Source organism: Dendropsophus ebraccatus, chromosome 3 (genome assembly GCF_027789765.1).
Source record: "Dendropsophus ebraccatus isolate aDenEbr1 chromosome 3, aDenEbr1.pat, whole genome shotgun sequence".
Lineage (NCBI taxonomy): Eukaryota > Metazoa > Chordata > Amphibia > Anura > Hylidae > Dendropsophus > Dendropsophus ebraccatus.
Window position 1 is genome coordinate 196,744,426 of NC_091456.1, and position 17,568 is coordinate 196,761,993.

General features: G+C 45.2%; 1 protein-coding gene across 1 annotated transcript in view; it reads left to right on the forward strand.

Annotated features, from left to right (window-relative positions):
• Nucleotides 1–17,568, forward strand: part of LOC138786671 (uncharacterized) — a 38,837-nt gene that overhangs the window by 5,756 nt on the left and 15,513 nt on the right. The window contains exons 3-12 of the mRNA XM_069963649.1: nt 1,974–2,359; nt 2,438–2,513; nt 2,578–2,832; nt 2,890–3,069; nt 3,245–3,308; nt 13,711–13,865; nt 14,644–14,654; nt 15,452–15,514; nt 16,113–16,174; nt 16,747–16,762. Of these exons, the coding sequence (XP_069819750.1) occupies nt 1,974–2,359; nt 2,438–2,513; nt 2,578–2,832; nt 2,890–3,069; nt 3,245–3,308; nt 13,711–13,865; nt 14,644–14,654; nt 15,452–15,514; nt 16,113–16,174; nt 16,747–16,762 (1,268 nt within the window). The remainder of the gene's footprint in view (nt 1–1,973; nt 2,360–2,437; nt 2,514–2,577; nt 2,833–2,889; nt 3,070–3,244; nt 3,309–13,710; nt 13,866–14,643; nt 14,655–15,451; nt 15,515–16,112; nt 16,175–16,746; nt 16,763–17,568) is intronic.

The following is a 17,568-nucleotide window of genomic DNA, read 5'->3' on the forward strand; positions in this document are numbered from 1 at the left end:
CTCAACTTTAATAACTTGTATAAAGCAGTCAGTAGTAAAAACAGATTTACGGAAATACAGATGTAATACGGATGTCCAATCCGTAATTTTTAGCGGGTTGTTTCAGGACTAGAAAATACTACTGAACGTGTGAATAAGGCCTAAAAGTGCAGTGATAATATTTAGTGGCTGTGGTGGCGGTGATAACATTTAGTCGCTGTGGCGGTGATAATATTTAGTCGCTGTGGCGGTGATATCGGTCTCTTGCATGGTGTTAATTAGAGATTAGCAAATTTACAGTAATAAGGAAACAAAGTGATTCATTTTATTTGCAATTCACTCCTCCCCGGCTGCCTTATAACTGACTGCCACTCCTCCCAGGCTGCCTTATAACTCTATGCTTCTCCTCCCCGGCTGCCTTATAACTGACTGCAACTCCTCCCCAGCTGCTTTATAACTGACTGCCGCTCCTCCTCGACTGCCTCATAACTCCATGCTGCTCCTTCTCTGCTACCTTATAACTGACTGCCACTCCTCCCCAGCTGCCTTATAACTGACTGCCGCTCCTCCCGGCCGCCTTATAACTGAATGCTGCTCCTCCCCGACTGCCTTATAATCGACTACTGCTCCTCCCCGACCGCCTTATAACTGGCTGCTGCTTCTCTGTGCCCCCCCCCCATTCCGTCACCCCTCCAGCTGTGCTCCCCTCTCCCGTCACCCCTCCAGCTGTGTTCCCCTCTCCCGTCACCCCTCCGGCTGTGCCTCCCTCTCTTGTCACCCCTTCGACTGTGTCCCCCTCTACTGTCACCCCTCCAACTATGCCCCCCTCTCTCATCATCCCTCCGGCTGTGTCCCCCTCTCCCATCACTTCTCCGGCTGTGCCCCCCTCTCCCGTCACCTCTCCGGCTGTGCTCTCCTCTCCCGTCACCTCTCCGGCTGTGCCCTCCTCTCCCGTCACCCCTTCGGCTGTGCCCCCCTCTCCTGTCACCTCTCCGGCTGTGTCCTCCTCTCCCGTCACCCCTCCGGCTGTGCCCCCCTCTCCTGTCACCTCTCCGGCTGTGCCCCCTCTCCTGTCACCTCTCCGGCTGTGCCCTCCTCTCCCTTCACCTCTCCGGCTGTGCCCCCCTCTCCTGTCACCTCTCCGGCTGTGCCCTCCTCTCCCTTCACCTCTCCGGCTGTGCCCCCCTCTGCTGTCACCTCTCCGGCTGTGCCCTCCTCTCCCTTCACCCCTCCGGCTGTGCCCTCCTCTCCCTTTACCTCTCCGGCTGTGCCCTCCTCTCCTGTCACCTCTCTGGCTGTGCCCCCATATGATACTCTTCTTCTCACAGCTCACATCATACTCATGGGTTTCCTGTCACACCTGAGATTTCATATGGAGTACACTAACTTAGCTTTACCCTTCTCCTCTGTGAGACTGCTGGTGGTGCTGCTGCCTGACATCTAGGTGTGTGACAGTGTGTAACCCATCCTCTCTCTGCCAGTTACACTGATATCACATAAACCATCACAATAAACATATATTACATTATACAGCACTAATCCAATAATCAGGTTCCACCCTAGGCCAGGAATACAGGCTGACCTCTGCTATACTGCAATAGCACTATGTGTTGGTTACGATGACAGGAGGGTTCCACGATGGAAGAGGACGGGAAAGTTCCACGATGGAGGAGGACGGGAGGGTTCCACGATGGAGGAGGACGGGAGGGTTCCACGATGGAGGAGGACGGGAGGGTTCCACGATGGAGGAGGACGGGAGGGCTCCACGATGGGGGAGGATGGGAGGGCTCCACGATGGGGGAGGATGGGAGGGCTCCACGATGGAGGAGGACGGGAGGGTTCCACGATGGAGGAGGACGGGAGGGTTCCACGATGGAGGAGGACCGGAGGGTTCAACGATGTCACATTCTGGACAAGATGCTGCACTAGAGAACATTAATATATGAAACATCTGTAAGGTTATTACTCAGAAATCTTCTCTTCTATATTGTCAGGTGACTGTACCCGGAGATCAGAGGGAAATCAGATATATTTAGGTTATAAAGTACATGATCATACATATGGAAAATGTTCTATTAACCCAGTTTTACCCTCAGCTGTTCCCAGCAACGATCTGTCATCTGATCTGTATTCTGATTCATCACAGATTATTCATCAAAATAAGGAGAAGCCATTTTCATGTTCAGAATGTGGGAAATATTTTACTCGCAAATCAGGTCTTTTTACACACAACAGAATTCACACAGGCGAAAAGACATTTTCATGTTCAGAATGTGGAAAATGTTTTGCTTACAAATCACAGTTCACTATACATGAAAGAGCTCATAGAGAGAAGCCATTTTCTTGTTCAGAATATGGAAAATGTTTTACTCAGAAAAAAGTAGTTGTTATACATCAAAGAATTCACACAGGGGAGAGACCGTTTTCATGTTCAGAATGGGAGAAATGTTTTATATAGAAATCATATCTTGTTAAACATCAAAGAACTCATACAGGAGAGAAGAAATTTTCAGAATGTGGAAAATGTTATGCTCGTAAATCAGGTCTTGATAATCATCAAAAAACTCATACAGGAGATAAGCAAATTTTCCTATTTAGAATGTGGGAAATGTTTTACATACGAGTCAGATTTTGTTAAACATCTAAGAATTCACACAGGGGAAAATCCTTTTTTATGTTCAGAATGTGAGAAATGTTTTATTTTGAAATCAAGTCTTGTTAACCATCAAAGAATTCACACAGGGATAAAGCCTTTTTCATGTTCAGAATGTGGAAAATGTTTTACTGAAAGATCACAGGTTATTAAACAGAAAAAAATTCACACAGGGGAGAAGCCGTTTTCATGTTTAGAATGTGGGAAATGTTTAACTTATAAGTCAGATCTTGTTTAACATCTAAGAATTCATACAGGGGAGAAACCATTTCCACGTTCAGAATGTGGGAAATGTTTTACTGTCAAATCACAGCGTGATTCACATCAAAGAACTCACACAGGAGAAAAAACATATGCATGTGATAAATGTGGGAAATGTTTCATGCGGAAAAAAAAACTTATTGAACATCAAAACAGTCACTCAGGGGAGAAGCCAAGTCAGATCGCTCAGTGATCAGTCAGGTGTCTTTTACCCAGAAAGCAGATGGAAGCCAGATACCACAGCTATGTATTCCCCATGTATAGAGGAGATTTGGCGGTAATACAGATATCATATATCGCAGCTCCAAACTTCTCACCAATTGTTAATAAAATGTTTCTTCTAAAACTTAGTCTCCTCTCCCTCCATCTCATCTGGATATAAGGTCATCATGGCGGTCCGAGCCGAGAGGAGAAGGTAAGGGAAAGTAAACAGTTTTCATCAGAAGAGACGTCACTGGATGTAACTGCACTGTAATCACCACCAGACTCTGGTATCTGTGGGGGTAATGCTGCTTGGTTTTATACAGTAAAAGTGCGGTGATAATATTTAGTCGCTGTGGGGGTGATAATACTTAGTGTGGCGGTGATAATATTTAGTCGCTGTGGGGGTGATATCGGTCTCTTGCATGGTGTTGAGATGAGCGAATTTACAGTAATAAGGGAACAAAGTCATTCATTTTCTCTGCCTTATAACTGGCTGCTGCTTCTCCCCGGCTGCCTTATAGCTGACTGCCACTCCTCCCCCACTAATTTATAACTCCATGCTGCTCCTCCCCAGTTGCCTCATAACTGACTGCCGCTCCAGGCCGCTCTTCCCTCAGATGCCTTGAAACTGACTGCCACTCCATGCTGCTCCTCCCCAGCCGCCGTATAACTGACTGCCGCACTGTGCTACTCCTCCCTGGGTTCCTTATAACTCCATTTTGCTCCTCCCCGACTGCCTTATAACTGACTGTTGCTCCTTCCAGAAATATGCCAAATATGCCATTATCTGCATTCAAAAAGACTTTCCCCAGGTCCCCCCTCCCCCATCCACTGCTCATTATCAGGAAATCACATTTTGTTTACATAAGTCGGGCCCTGTCTGTTCTATGGAGAGGTGAAGGGGAGGAGGGAGGAGATTAGTCGGCAGCAGAGAACAAAGGATTACACAGTGGAACCTGTGTGAAAGCTGGTACTCAGAGGTCAGTGCTGACTGTCAGAGGAGAGAGCCTGGTGATGTAGCTGTAAATTAACTCTTTGTTGTCCTGTTTTGGTGCCTCATCTCCCTCCACCCCTCCCCTATCCATAAAAAACCATGAAGAAAGGGGGGAGAGCGTCAAACTGCTTTTTCATGATGAAAATGCTTTTTTCGGCGAATAAACCCAATTACAAAGTTTCTTAAAATCGCCTGTACTATTGATTTCTGCAAAAAAATACGGATTTGGCCCAATTCACCCGCAGTCCTGAAAATGAGGGACAGGAGAGCGGATAGTGATTCAGTGGTATCTGCCAGATAAATAAGCGTGTCATCTACATAGAGATTTTCCACCATTAGGGTATGTTCACACTACGTATATTTCCGGCCGTAGTGCAAACCGCGAATATACGCCCGTAGTTTTGAGTTTGATGCGTATACGGCCGCACAATGCACACTACATATGAGACTACGGACGGATCGTTTACGGCGCCGTGAAAAAGACCATTGTTTGTGGCCGGAACTGTTCCAACTCACGGCTGTGGATTTCAATGCGGAATACTTTTTTTCAGCCAAATCGAACTTGATTTTTATATTATAAGGTTCTGTGTGGTTTACTGGGCTGGGCGAAGATTTCCAAGTAAATGACCTGCTTCAGATCGCTTCGAAACAAGCTAGGTAGCATAGCTATACTACGGGCGTATGTTCGCGGTTCGCCAGTATGTTCGCAATTCGCCCGCATGTCTATTTTTCACACGGCCGTAGTTTCGGCCGCGTACGAACTACGGCCGGACATATACGTAGTGTGAACATAGCCTTAAACCTCCGCTACGACCTTTAATGAGGGGAGACCGGCGGAAGGTTCAATAGCAAGTGCAAAAAGGAGCGGCGAACGTGGACACCCCTGCCTGGTTCCTCTCCCAGAAGGAAATGTATCTGAGATGTCTACATTGCTGCCGATGCCCCTAGGAGACTGATCTAGGAGCTGAACCCGGGATCTAAATTTGGGACCAAAGTTCATCCTGGCAAAGAGCTCCCGAAGGTCATCCCATTCGACAGAGTCAGTGTAACGGTCTAGTCGTCTAGTCTGGGTTGGAGCCCAATAGCAATAACAACACTGGATGTAGACAAAAGTACAAGAGACTAACCTTGGTTAGTTGGAGGTCGCTACACAGGTTGCAGTGAAGTGGTGGAGACAAGCGTGGTCAGCAGTCAGCCAGAAGTCCATACACAGGTAGCAGCAATGTGTTTGGAGGTTTATACAAAGCGTAGTCAGATACTTAGCCAGAGTCCGGTGCACAGAGAGCAGCAATATAGTTGGAGGATAAGGCAGAATCGGAGTCAGATAACTAGCCAGAGTTCGGTACACAGGTAAGTAACAAGAGCAGAGCAGAGTAAGGAGTAGCTTGATTAAGGGCAAAAGCACAATAATCTCACAAGGAGGAACTGGAAAGGCTGGGTTTATATAGGAAGTCCAGGGGTGGAGCCAATTAAGGATTCAAGACTGGGAACTAAAGAAACATGATCTTGACCAATATATTCAGAACTGGAGCTGTCCAGCAAGGTTCAGTGGCTCAGTGAGTAGAGCTGCAGCCTGGAGTGCAGGAGTCACTAGGTTCAAATCCTGACAGTCAGACATTTTATATGTATCAAGGGAAAGCACAAAACTAGAAGAGATCTGTTTGAGCTTCTGCAATATTAACCTCTTCACGTCAGCCATACTGCTCTATATGTTCCTGAAGCCGATGCCCCGTGCAGCAGGACTGGACTAGACTGCTCAAATATATAAAGGGAAACACTTAAACTCCAAGTAACGGAAGGATTACACCGGCCAACAGTGAACATGTTTCTGAAATGAAAATAGCTGGTTTGTAATAATTTTAGCATCCTAAAAACGAATATGTTACTTAAAAGTCATTTTTAGCTCTTGTTTCTGAGATACAGGTCATTTATGATTATGCAGGAATTATCAGGGAAATTTTTAATTTTCACCAAATGTGTATTGGTAAACCTGATTACAGACCTGTTGAACCGATGTCAGCCATTTTATTCATTGTGTCTGCATAGTTTGTACTATAAACAATAAACAATATAAACAATCAACAAGCAAAAAGAAAGCGTTCTCGTGAATAGGTCTTGTCTGAACTGTTACATAGTTACATAGTTAATACGGTTGAAAAAAGACACATGTCCATCAAGTTCAACCAAGGAGGGGATGGTTACAGGGAAGGGGGAGGGGTGATAGGCTCTATACATACAGGGAAGGGGGAGGGGTGATAGGCTCTATACATATGCATTTATATTATTTTGGTCTAAGAACTTGTCTAGGCCGGTTTTGAAGCTTCTACTGTTTTTTCTGTGACCAGATCCTGTGGTAGACTGTTCCACAGATTCACAGTTCTCATGGTAAAGAAGACTTGTCGCCTCCGGAGGTTGAACCTTTTTTTCTCCAGGCGGAGGCAGCGCCCCCTTGTCTCTCCAGGCGGAGGCAGCGCCCTCTTGTCTCTCCAGGCGGAGCCAGCGCCCCCTTGTCTCTCTGGGTGGAGGCAGCGCCCCCTTGTCTCGCCAGGCGGAGGCAGCGCCCCCTTGTCTCTCCAGGCGGAGGCAGCGCCCCCTTGTCTCTCCAGGCGGAGGCTTTCTACGGATTTCTTGTAGGGGCCATTTATATATATAAATAAGTTAATCATATCTCCCCTTAAACGTCTCTTCTCCAGACTAAACAAATGTAATTCTTTTAATCTCTCCTCATAACTAAGATGCTCCATTCCCCTTATTAGTTTAGTTGCCGTCTTTGTACCCTCTCCAGCTCTAGAACATCCTTTTTATGAATCGGGTTCCAAAACTGGACAGCATACTCCAGATGAGGCCGCACCAAAGCTTTATAAAGCGGTAATATTATATCCCTGTCCCGTGAGTCCAGGCCTGTTTTAATGCATGACAATATCCTGCTGGCCTTAGAAGCCGCTGACTGACATTGTGTGCTGTTCTGTAGTCTATTATCTACAAGTACACCCAGATCCTTCTCTATCAGCGACTCTCCCAGAGTAACTCCCCCCAGGACATATGATGCTGCAGGTTATTACTCCCCCCAGGACATATGATGCATGCGGGTTATTAGTACCCAGGTGCATAACTTTACATTTATCCACATTGAACCTCATTTGCCAAGTGGATGCCCAAACACTCAGTGTGTCTAAGTCATCCTGTAACATCTGCACATCCTCCATAGACTGTACTGTACTACAAAGCCTGTAACATCTGCACATCCTCCACTGTACTGTACTACAAAGCCTGTAACATCTGCACATCATCTATAGACTGTACTGTACTACAAAGCCTGTAACATCTGCACATCCTCCATAGACTGTACTGTACTACAAAGCCTGTAACATCTGCACATCCTCCATAGACTGTACTGTACTACAAAGCCTGTAACATCTGCACATCCTCCATAGACTGTACTGTACTACAAAGCCTGTAACATCTGCACATCCTCCATAGACTGTACTGTACTACACATCCTGTAACATCTGCACATCCTCCATAGACTGTACTGTACTACAAATCCTCCATAGACTGTACTGTACTACAAAGCCTGTAACATCTGCACATCCTCCATAGACTGTACTGTACTACAAAGCCTGTAACATCTGCACATCCTCCATAGACTGTACTGTACTACACAGCCTGTAACATCTGCACATCCTCCATAGACTGTACTGTACTACAAAGCCTGTAACATCTGCACATCCTCCATAGACTGTACTGTACTACACAGCCTGTAATATCTGCACATCCTTCATAGACTGTACTGTACTACAAAGCCTGTAACATCTGCACATCCTCCATAGACTGTACTACAAAGCCTGTAACATCTGCACATCCTCCATAGACTGTACTGTACTACAAAGCCTGTAACATCTGCACATCCTCCATAGACTGTACTGTACTACAAAGCCTGTAACATCTGCACACCCTCCATAGACTGTACTGTATTACAAAGCCTGTAACATCTGCACATCCTCCATAGACTGTACTGTATTACAAAGCCTGTAACATCTGCACATCCTCCATAGACTGTACTGTACTACAAAGCTTGGTGTCATCTGCAAAGATAGAAACATTGCTGTTAATTCCATTCTCAATATCATTAATAAACAAGTTAAACAGAAGAGGGCCCAGTACTGACCCTTGGGGTACACCACTTATTACCGGGGACCATCGAAGTAGGAATCATTGACCACCACTCTCTGGGTACGATTTTTAAGCCAGTTTTCAATCCAGTTACACATTAAATTTTCCAAACCGATAGACTTTAACTTACCCATCAGACGTCCATGAGGAACTGTGTCAAACGCTTTTGCAAAATCCAGATACACTATATCCACAGCCGCCTCTATCCAGATACACGATATCCACAGCCGCCCCTCATCCATATATACGATATCCACAGCCGCGCTGCCATCCAGGCTTCTACTTACCTCTTCATAGAAACATATTAGGTTGGTTTGACAGCTTCTGTCCTTAGTAAAACCATGCTGGTTATCACTTATAATACTATTAGCCACTACATATTCCTGGATGTAGTCCCTTATAAGCCCCTGTAGTCCCTTATAAGCCCCAATTGTTGTGTGCAATTAATGTATTGTGTTCTTGCTATTTTGTGCTATTTTAAACATTCTCCGTGAAATATTTCAAGTTTGAACATGACATTTGTGTGCAATTTATACTCTTGTAATGAATGCTTCTCGCTACCTACAGCACATACTTCCATGGCGTGTATCTAAAAAACTAGAGCTAATTAAACAATTCTGTGGGTATATTTGAGTTTCTCGACCCAAAATTAGTAATATTTGCATATTTTCATCAAAGAAACATAAAAAAGTTGTTTTTTGTTGGCCTGTGTTATCGTTCGAATTTTCACGATTAGGATCGCCTTTGAGCAATAATCGGCTCGTGTAAACACAGGGAACGATTAAGCGACTACCGATAAATCATTCATCATAATCTTTCAAATTAAACTTGATTAAAAGTTCTCAAACCGTCGCTGGTCGTTCACTGAAAATTCCCAGATCGCTTTGTGTAAACAGTCTTTCACCGATTCACCCTATGTGTGAGATGGGCTTAAGTGATCTTAAAATGATCGCAATAAAGATTTTTCCAAATGATATATCGTTCCGTCTAAACGCTGATTGTTATTAAAAACACAGCTACTTCGAAATCGTTTGATTGGGCGAATTATCGCTCTGTGTAAACAGACCATAAATCAAACTTCTGTGAAATCATACTGTCCACTGAGGAAGCAGGACTGACTGACAATCACTGTCACCTGCAATTGGCAAGACACACTCAATAAAGGAGGGTCCTGCAGGTGGGGAGCACAGACCACTTCTCACTACCTAGGCTTTCTGGCTGATGTTTTGGTCACTTTTGAATGTTGTTGATGCTGTCACACTAGTGGTAGCATAAGACGGACTCTACAACCCACACAAGTGGCTCAGGTAGTGCAGCTCATCCAGGATGGCACATTAATGCGAGCTGTGGCAAGGAAGTTTGCTGTGTCTGTCAGCGTAGTGTCCAGAGGCTGGAGGCTCTACCAGAAGACAGGCAGGTACACCAGGAGACATGGAGAAGGCCGTAGGAGGCAACAACCCAGCAGCAGGACCGCTACCTCCACCTTTGTGCAAGGAGGAACAGGAGGAGCACTGCCAGAGCCCTGCACAATGACCTCCAGCAGCCACAAATGTGCATGTGTCTGTACAAACGGTTAGAAACCGACTCCATGTGGATGGTATGAGGGCCCGACGTCCACAGATGGGGGTTATGCTCACAGCCCAAAACCGTGCAGGATGCTTGGCATTTACCAGAGATCACCAGGAATGGCAGATTCACCACTGGCATCCCCTGTGCTCCTCACAGATGAGAGCAGGTTCACATTGAGCACATGTGACAGACGTGACCGATTCTGGAGACGCCGTGGAGAGCGATCTGCTGCCTGCAACGTCTTTCAGCATGAGCGGACTCGCAGTGGGTCAGTAATGGTGTGGGGGGGCATTTCTTTGGGGGGGACATCGGGGACATCATGTCTCCTCCATCCACCAACGTCACGTTACAGCACAGACTGTCCAGGAGTTGGCAGCTGCTTTAGTCCAGGTCTGGGAGGAGATCCCTCAGGAGATCATCAGGAGCATGCCCGGGCCTTGTAGGGAGGTCATACACCTCATCAGGAGCATGCCCGGGCCTTGTAGGGAGGTCACACACCTCATCAGGAGCATGCCCGGGCCTTGTAGGGAGGTCATACAGACACCTCATCAGGAGCATGCCCGGGCCTTGTAGGGAAGTCATACAGCCACCTCATCAGGAGCATGCCCGGGCCTTGTAGGGAGGTCATACAGACACCTCATCAGGAGCATGCCCGGGCCTTGTAGGGAGATCATACACCTCATCAGGAGCATGCCCGGGCCTTGTAGGGAGGTCATACAGACACCTCATCAGAAGCATGCCCGGGCCTTGTAGGGAGGTCATACAGACACCTCATCAGGAGCATGCCCGGGCCTTGTAGGGAGGTCATACAGACACCTCATCAGGAGCATGCCCGGGCCTTGTAGGGAGGTCATACAGTTACCTCATCCGGAGCATGCCCGGGCCTTGTAGGGAGGTCATACAGACACCTTATCAGGAGCATGCAGGGAGGTCATAGAGACACATCATCAGGAGCATGCCCGGGCCTTGTAGGGAGGTCATACAGCCACCTCATCAGGAGCATGCCCGGGCCTTGTAGGGAGGTCATACAGCAACCTTATCAGGAGCATGCCCGGGCCTTGTAGGGAGGTCATACAGCCGCCTCATCAGGAGCATGCCCAGGTCTTGTAGGGAGGTCATACAGCCACCTCATCAGGAGTATGCCCAGGCAATATAACTATATGGGGGACATTGCAGGGGGACAATATAACTATATGGGGGACATTGCAGGGGGACAATATAACTATATGGGGACATTGCAGGGGGACAATATAACTATATGGGGGACATTGCAGGGGAACATTACTATATGGGGGAGCATTATTACTATATGAGGGCCAATGCAGGGACACATTATTATTATATGGAGGACAATGCAGGGGACATTATTACTATATGGGGGCACAGCAGGGGATCCTACATACAGGGGGTAACCCACATACCTGCTTGATTGCTGCTTGAGGGGGTGAAGGTGAAGTGGGGGGAGTTGGAAGTGGGGTGAGGGGGCTGGTTGAGGGTGTGAAGGGGGAGTTAGGGGGGGCTGGTTGAGGGGAGAGTGAGGGGTTGAGTGCGGGCTGGGTGAGGGGTGGAAAGAAAGAGGGATGCTTCTACTTGGGGGGGGGGGGGGGGGTTGTGGCATTTTGCACTGGGATTTTATTATAGTTTGTTTTTTTATAGTCCGGCCCTCCGATGGTCTTAGGGACAGTGAACTGGCCCCCTGTGTAAAAAGTTTGGGGACCCCTGATCTAGAGTATCAACTGTCCATTTAGTGGCATTGTAATGTAACATCATGTCTGGCTTTCTGTTGTCTCGGTTACTGCTTGACCAAAATGAGATTATAACTCCTTTATTTTTTTCAAAAAATATCTGGAGATAAGTATAGTACTGCTGTTTTGACCGAACAGTACAAGAGTAAAAAAAAGACGTGGAGCAAAAAGTAAACAAAAAATAAATAAATAAATAAAGTCTGCTATTAGTAAGAACCCCTCAAATGAGGAAAAGTCAATGAACCACAAGTTTTAGAACCGCATAATGAATATTTTAAAAAATATAAAATTTCAAATTCGGTCATTTTTGACCAAACAGAACAGCAGGGTTAATAAAAAAAATCCCTTCCCACAATGAAAATTCAACTTACTCCCCTTTTCCTATTTTATAAATAAAAATAAATAAACATATCTGGTATCACCGCATGCGGACTCACCCGAACTATTATAATGATAACGTTCCTGATCTCTTACAATAAACAGCGTAAGCGCAAAAAATAAAAAAGGATTAGTCCTTACCGGTAAGCCGGTTTCTTCGAACCTTCACGACGGCACCATAGGAGGATGGGTTGTACCCTAAGGACAGGAAAAAGCACAAAAGGTAAAAAGCCCCTCCCCTTCCTCCCAACACCAGTGCCTTTATAACAGTCAATTAGCACCACGTGAGTATCATATTCTCATAGAATACTAGGGAGGGATATTGGTGCCGTCGTGAAGGTTCGAAGAAGCCAGCTTACCGGTAAGGACTAATCCTATTTTCTCTCCTCACCTTCACGACGGCACCATAGGAGTAATACCAACCATTAACCTTAGGGCCGTATTCCATCGGACGATTATCGTTCGCATAATCGTTAACGATTAACAATCTCAAACGACCGCTATTGCGAAAGACCTGAAAACGTTCACTCATTTCCATGGAACGATAATCGTTACTTATGATCGTATTTGCGATCGTTTTTTCTTCGCTATTTATTCGCTATTGCGTTCGTATCTACTGTGAACGACTGGACGGCGTCTTATTCAATGCGAACGATTTGTGAACGAGCAACGATAAAAATAGGTCCAGGTCTTATAAAGCGATCAACGATTTCTCGTTCGGTCGTTAATCGTTAACTGCATTTCAACCGAACGATTATCGAACGGTGGAATAGGGCTCTTAGGGAGGGACCACAGCTGAAGAACCTTTCTGCCGAAGGTCAGGTCTTCGCTTGACTGCAGTAGTAGTCTATAATGTCTGTTCCAGGGAGGTAGAGGCCCTTTCTGCCCATGAGGTGGAGACTGCTCTCATAGAGTGGGCCCTGATGTTGATTGGAGAAGAAAGGTCTTGAGCTCTGTACGCCTCCGTTATAGCATTCCTTATCCATCTAGCGATGGTACTTTTTTAAAACTTTTTTGCCCTTATTTTTGCCTTGAAACTGTATGAATAAACTTCGATCTATTCTCCAAGGAGCAGTAGTCTCGATGTACTGAAGTACTGCTCTCCTTACATCCAGAGTATGGAATTTATTTTCCAGATTGTTTTTAGGGTCTGGACAGAAAGAAGGCAGGACGATGTCCTGGGACTTGTGGAATTCTGTGACCACTTTAGGTAGGAATGAGGGGTCTGTTTTTAAGATTATGCGATCCTCTGAAATTGTGCAGTAGGGTTTACGGATAGTAAGGGCCTGGATCTCACTCACCCTTCTTGCGGAACAGATAGCAACTAGAAACACTGTTTTATAAGAGAGAAGTCTAGTATTTAGTTTAGAAATAGGCTCAAAGTTAGTGCTAGTTAGGCCCTCTAGGACCACATTTAAATCCATGCTGGATGAATAATCTGAAGTTCGGGATTAATTCTGGAGGCCGCCCTGATGAACCTCTTTATCCATCGGTGATCTGCTAGATTTCTGCCGTATATAGCTGATAGAGCTGAAACCTGTACTTTTAAGGTAGCCGGTCTGAGGCCTTTAGATAGTCCAGCCTGCAAAAAATCTAATATTTGGGCTATATTAGGTTCAGCAGGAAAAAGTGGTGGAGTTTCACACCAAGAGGAAAAGACTTTTCAAACTTTTAAATAGATGGAAGTTGTTACCTTTTTTTCTGCTTTTCATTAGTGTTTATATTACACTTTCTGAGAGGCCCTGTCTTCCTAGCATTGACCGCTCAGGATCCACGCTGAGAGATGTAGTTTCGCAGGATCTGGGTGGAAAATCGGGCCCTGAAATAGAAGATCCGTTAGATGGGGAAGGAGAACTGGGTCTTCTAAGGCCAATGTTTTTAGGAGTCCGAACCAGCTTTTTTTTGGCCAGTACGGGACTATGAGGATGACTTTTGTCCTCTGATCTCTGACCTTTTGGAGTACTTTGGGTATCAGTGGTATTGGAGGGAATGCGTATGCTAGTTTTACCTCCCATCTTTGCGTTAGGGCCTATTGCCGTAGGATGATCTGCTGGATTCAGGGAGTAAAAGTTTTTTACTTTCCTGTTCCTTTTTGTGGCAAATAAATCTATTTCCGGGAGTCCCAAACGATCCTCTAGTTGATGGAATACTTGCTCTTTTAGACACCATTCTCATGGATGGATCTGTTTGCGGCTGAGAAAATCCACTTCTGTATTCTCTGTCCCTTTTAAATGTGTGGCAGATATTGCAGATAGGGATAGAAGATGAGATTCTGCCCAGGAGAGAATCTGTTGGGAGACGGACCACAAACAGTTGTGTTTTGCGCTCCCTTGGTGTCTTAGGTGAGCAACTGTCGTTATATTGTCCGACAGTATGTGAACATGTACCCCGTCTAAGATGTTCTGAGCTGCCAATAAGGAATTTTGAACCGCTCTCAGCTCCCTGAGGTTTGAGGAGTCTCTTATATCGTCTGGACTCCAGACTCCCTGAAAGTAGTGAGTCACTGTCTGGGCTCCCCAACCTATCTGACTTGCGTCTGTTTTTAGTATCACCTTGGGGTGAGGATTCCACTGAACTCCTTTCTCGAGATTTTCTCGATTCAGCCACCAGCACAGAGATCTTTTCACCTGTGAAATGATGGATATCTTTTTGTCCAGCCCTGATGGTCTTTTGTTCCATATTTTTAGGATCTGAGCCTGTAGGACTCATGAATGAGCCTGACTCCATGGGACCGCCGCAATACAAGATGTCATTGACCCCAGCACTGACATGGCTTCTCTTACAGACGACCAAGGACTGTTCTTAAACTTTCTGACTTTTTTGAGGACTTTTAAGATCTTTTCCTCCGGGAGAAAAGACATCTGGAGATTGGAGTCCAGGAGGATTCCTAAGAAAACCTTCCTGGGAAATAGAACTAAGTATGATTTGGTTTCGTTGATGATCCAACCCAGCGTAGACAGTAGGTTGCGGGTTGTTTGAAGGTCCTGATTTAGCTTCGAATGGGAATCTGCCACTATCAGAAGGTCGTCCAGGTAAGCCACTATATTTATCCCCCGTAGGTGTAGAAGTGAGACACAACCTCTGACATCACGTTGGTAAAGATCCGTGGGGCAGATGAAATCCCGAACGGGAGGGCGCTGAATTGGTAGTGACAAATCTTTTTGTTTATTTGTATCGCGAATCTCAGAAATTTCTGAGACTGTAGATGTATTGGGACATGATAATACGCGTCTTGGAGGTCTATGGAGGCCATCCACGCATTTGTCGCTATTAGGGGAGTCGTGGATTTTATCGACTCCATCTTGAACTTTGCATATTTTACAAACCGATTTAGAGGTTTTAAGTTTATGATTAGGCGAAAAGTGCCATTTGTTTTTTTTTTTTTACAAGAAATAGGTTTGAGTAATGACCCGATCCCCTTTCTTTTAATGGTACTGTAGAGATGACTTTCATGTGATGTAACTTCCGTACACTCTCTACCAGTTCTGTTTGTAGGGGACTCGAAGACTGCTTGGAGATGGTGAACCTTCGTGGGGAGAAATGAGTGAATTCTATTTGGTATCCCTTTTTGATGATATCTATTACCCAGGTGTTCTTGGTAATAGAACCCCACGCTTCTGAAAAATATTTTTCACCTTGCCTCCTTTCGAATAACTCCAACGGCCTGTTTTCCCCTTGCCTCGATAGCTTTCCTGGAATTTAGGTCGTTTGTATTGTTGTTTCTTAGTAGTGCTCTTTTCTTCTAGTAGAGCCTTCTTTTTATCTGCTGTCTTCTCGATAATTTTATCAAGAGGTGCCCCGAAGACATATTCTCCTTCGAATGGTATACCGCATGAATTGGATTTTGCGGTGTTGTCGGCTGTCCAGAGACTGTCTCCCAGGAGCATCTAAGGAGACTCTCTGCTTTACGATCCATCGGCTCTTTTAGTTGGAACGAGTCCTCAAAGGGCAAAATTGATTTTTTTGTAGTTTTTGCCACCTGCACATCGATCTTAGGGATCTCTCCCCATTTACTTATGTCTTCTTCCCCAAAGGAAAGACGCCTTTTAATTTCACCGGGAACCTATAGTTTTCTTTCCGGCTCCACCCACTCGTCAGTTATTAGAGATTGTAAAGTCTCTTGAACTGGGAATATTAATTTTTTCTTGGTCTTTAGACCCCTAAACATTACATCTTTAGGTGCTATTTCCTCCTGCACTTTGTTAGGGTGGTCTTCAGGTAAGACCTTCAGGTATATTGGATGGTAGCCAGATTGAAGGGGCATCTTGGCCAAGAAGGATGCAGACAACTCGAGATGGTTCTGAGTAGCAGCATGTTTATTGCAACAAATATGAACCAATGTAGAGGGCTCTCTAGAAGCGGGTGGTATGTTGCAAGTACTGTGGAGACATATGACTTATGCACCTATATAGATTGTACATCAACATTTATTACTTAAATTCATATATCATGTTTGGTCTGAATCTCAACAGTCGATCATCGCTGTAAAAAACCTTGTATAGGTCAAACTTGTAATAGAAAACAATCTAAATACATAGAAAATACATAAAAATCCTAACTAGTATAAAGATAAAAAAAAGGTAGAACAATGGAAGAGTAAAAATCTGTATGATAAAATCTATGTGTATGGGGAGCCTAGTGAAGTTACCTGCGCCGGGCCCAGCGCAGGCAGCTCACCTGAATGAATTTAGCAGTAGTCCCGAATCTCGAGGTCTGGCATGAGCTCGTATCGCTGTATAGCCGTTAAAATAATTATATTAATGTCTTGGTTAGATGGTTTTGCTTTTCAGGTTATACACATTGAAGGTAAGATAAAGTGATACTTGAATGACAAATGGTGGGATGTCCACCTCTCACCCTGTTGGTGGTAGCTCTCACGGTCCGATATGGTATTGTAGCGGTAGTCCGTGTCTCAGTCAGTTCGGCTTCTTTGAGATCCGTGCAGTTGAGATCTGATTCAGCACAGTGAGCTATCTCGTGCTGTTTGCGGCGTCCGCATGCATGTGAGCGCGCGCTCTTACTAACTGCCGCTTGGTTTGAATGTCCAGGCAGATATGGCTTAAGTTCGGGATCTATACTCCAAAATCAGTAAATTTTAAAAGGCTCTGTTATCCTTGATTCTTGAACGCGTTTCAGGAGGTCTACTTGCTCCTTTCCTCAGCAAAGAACTTTGGATAACCCTGACTTTGGATAACATTGGTTCATATTCATTCATTCATTTATATCCTGTGAGTGCTGGGATAGTGGTGCACTCGAAGAGGGTGGATTCCATCCGTAGGGGTTAGGTGAAGCAGACCTCCACTATTTTTTGTTTTATTGCAACAAAGTCATCTTCTTTTATACCCCTTGCGGGGTGTACACTTCATTAAACATTAACACAGAATCTTTAGGTATTTTCCATAGATGAAGTCATGTGATTATATCCGGTCATGCGCAGTGTGATCAATATGAGTAAATATCTTATTTGCAGAGTAAGGGAAATTAATAAGAATAACATCCAATCATGGTTGGTTAAAGGTTGGTATCGATCGATTCCCCGCTAATCAGTTTGTTACTGTTTATTCAATCAAGTTATCTTCAATTATGATGTCTCTGTAGCTCCCTATCTGTGC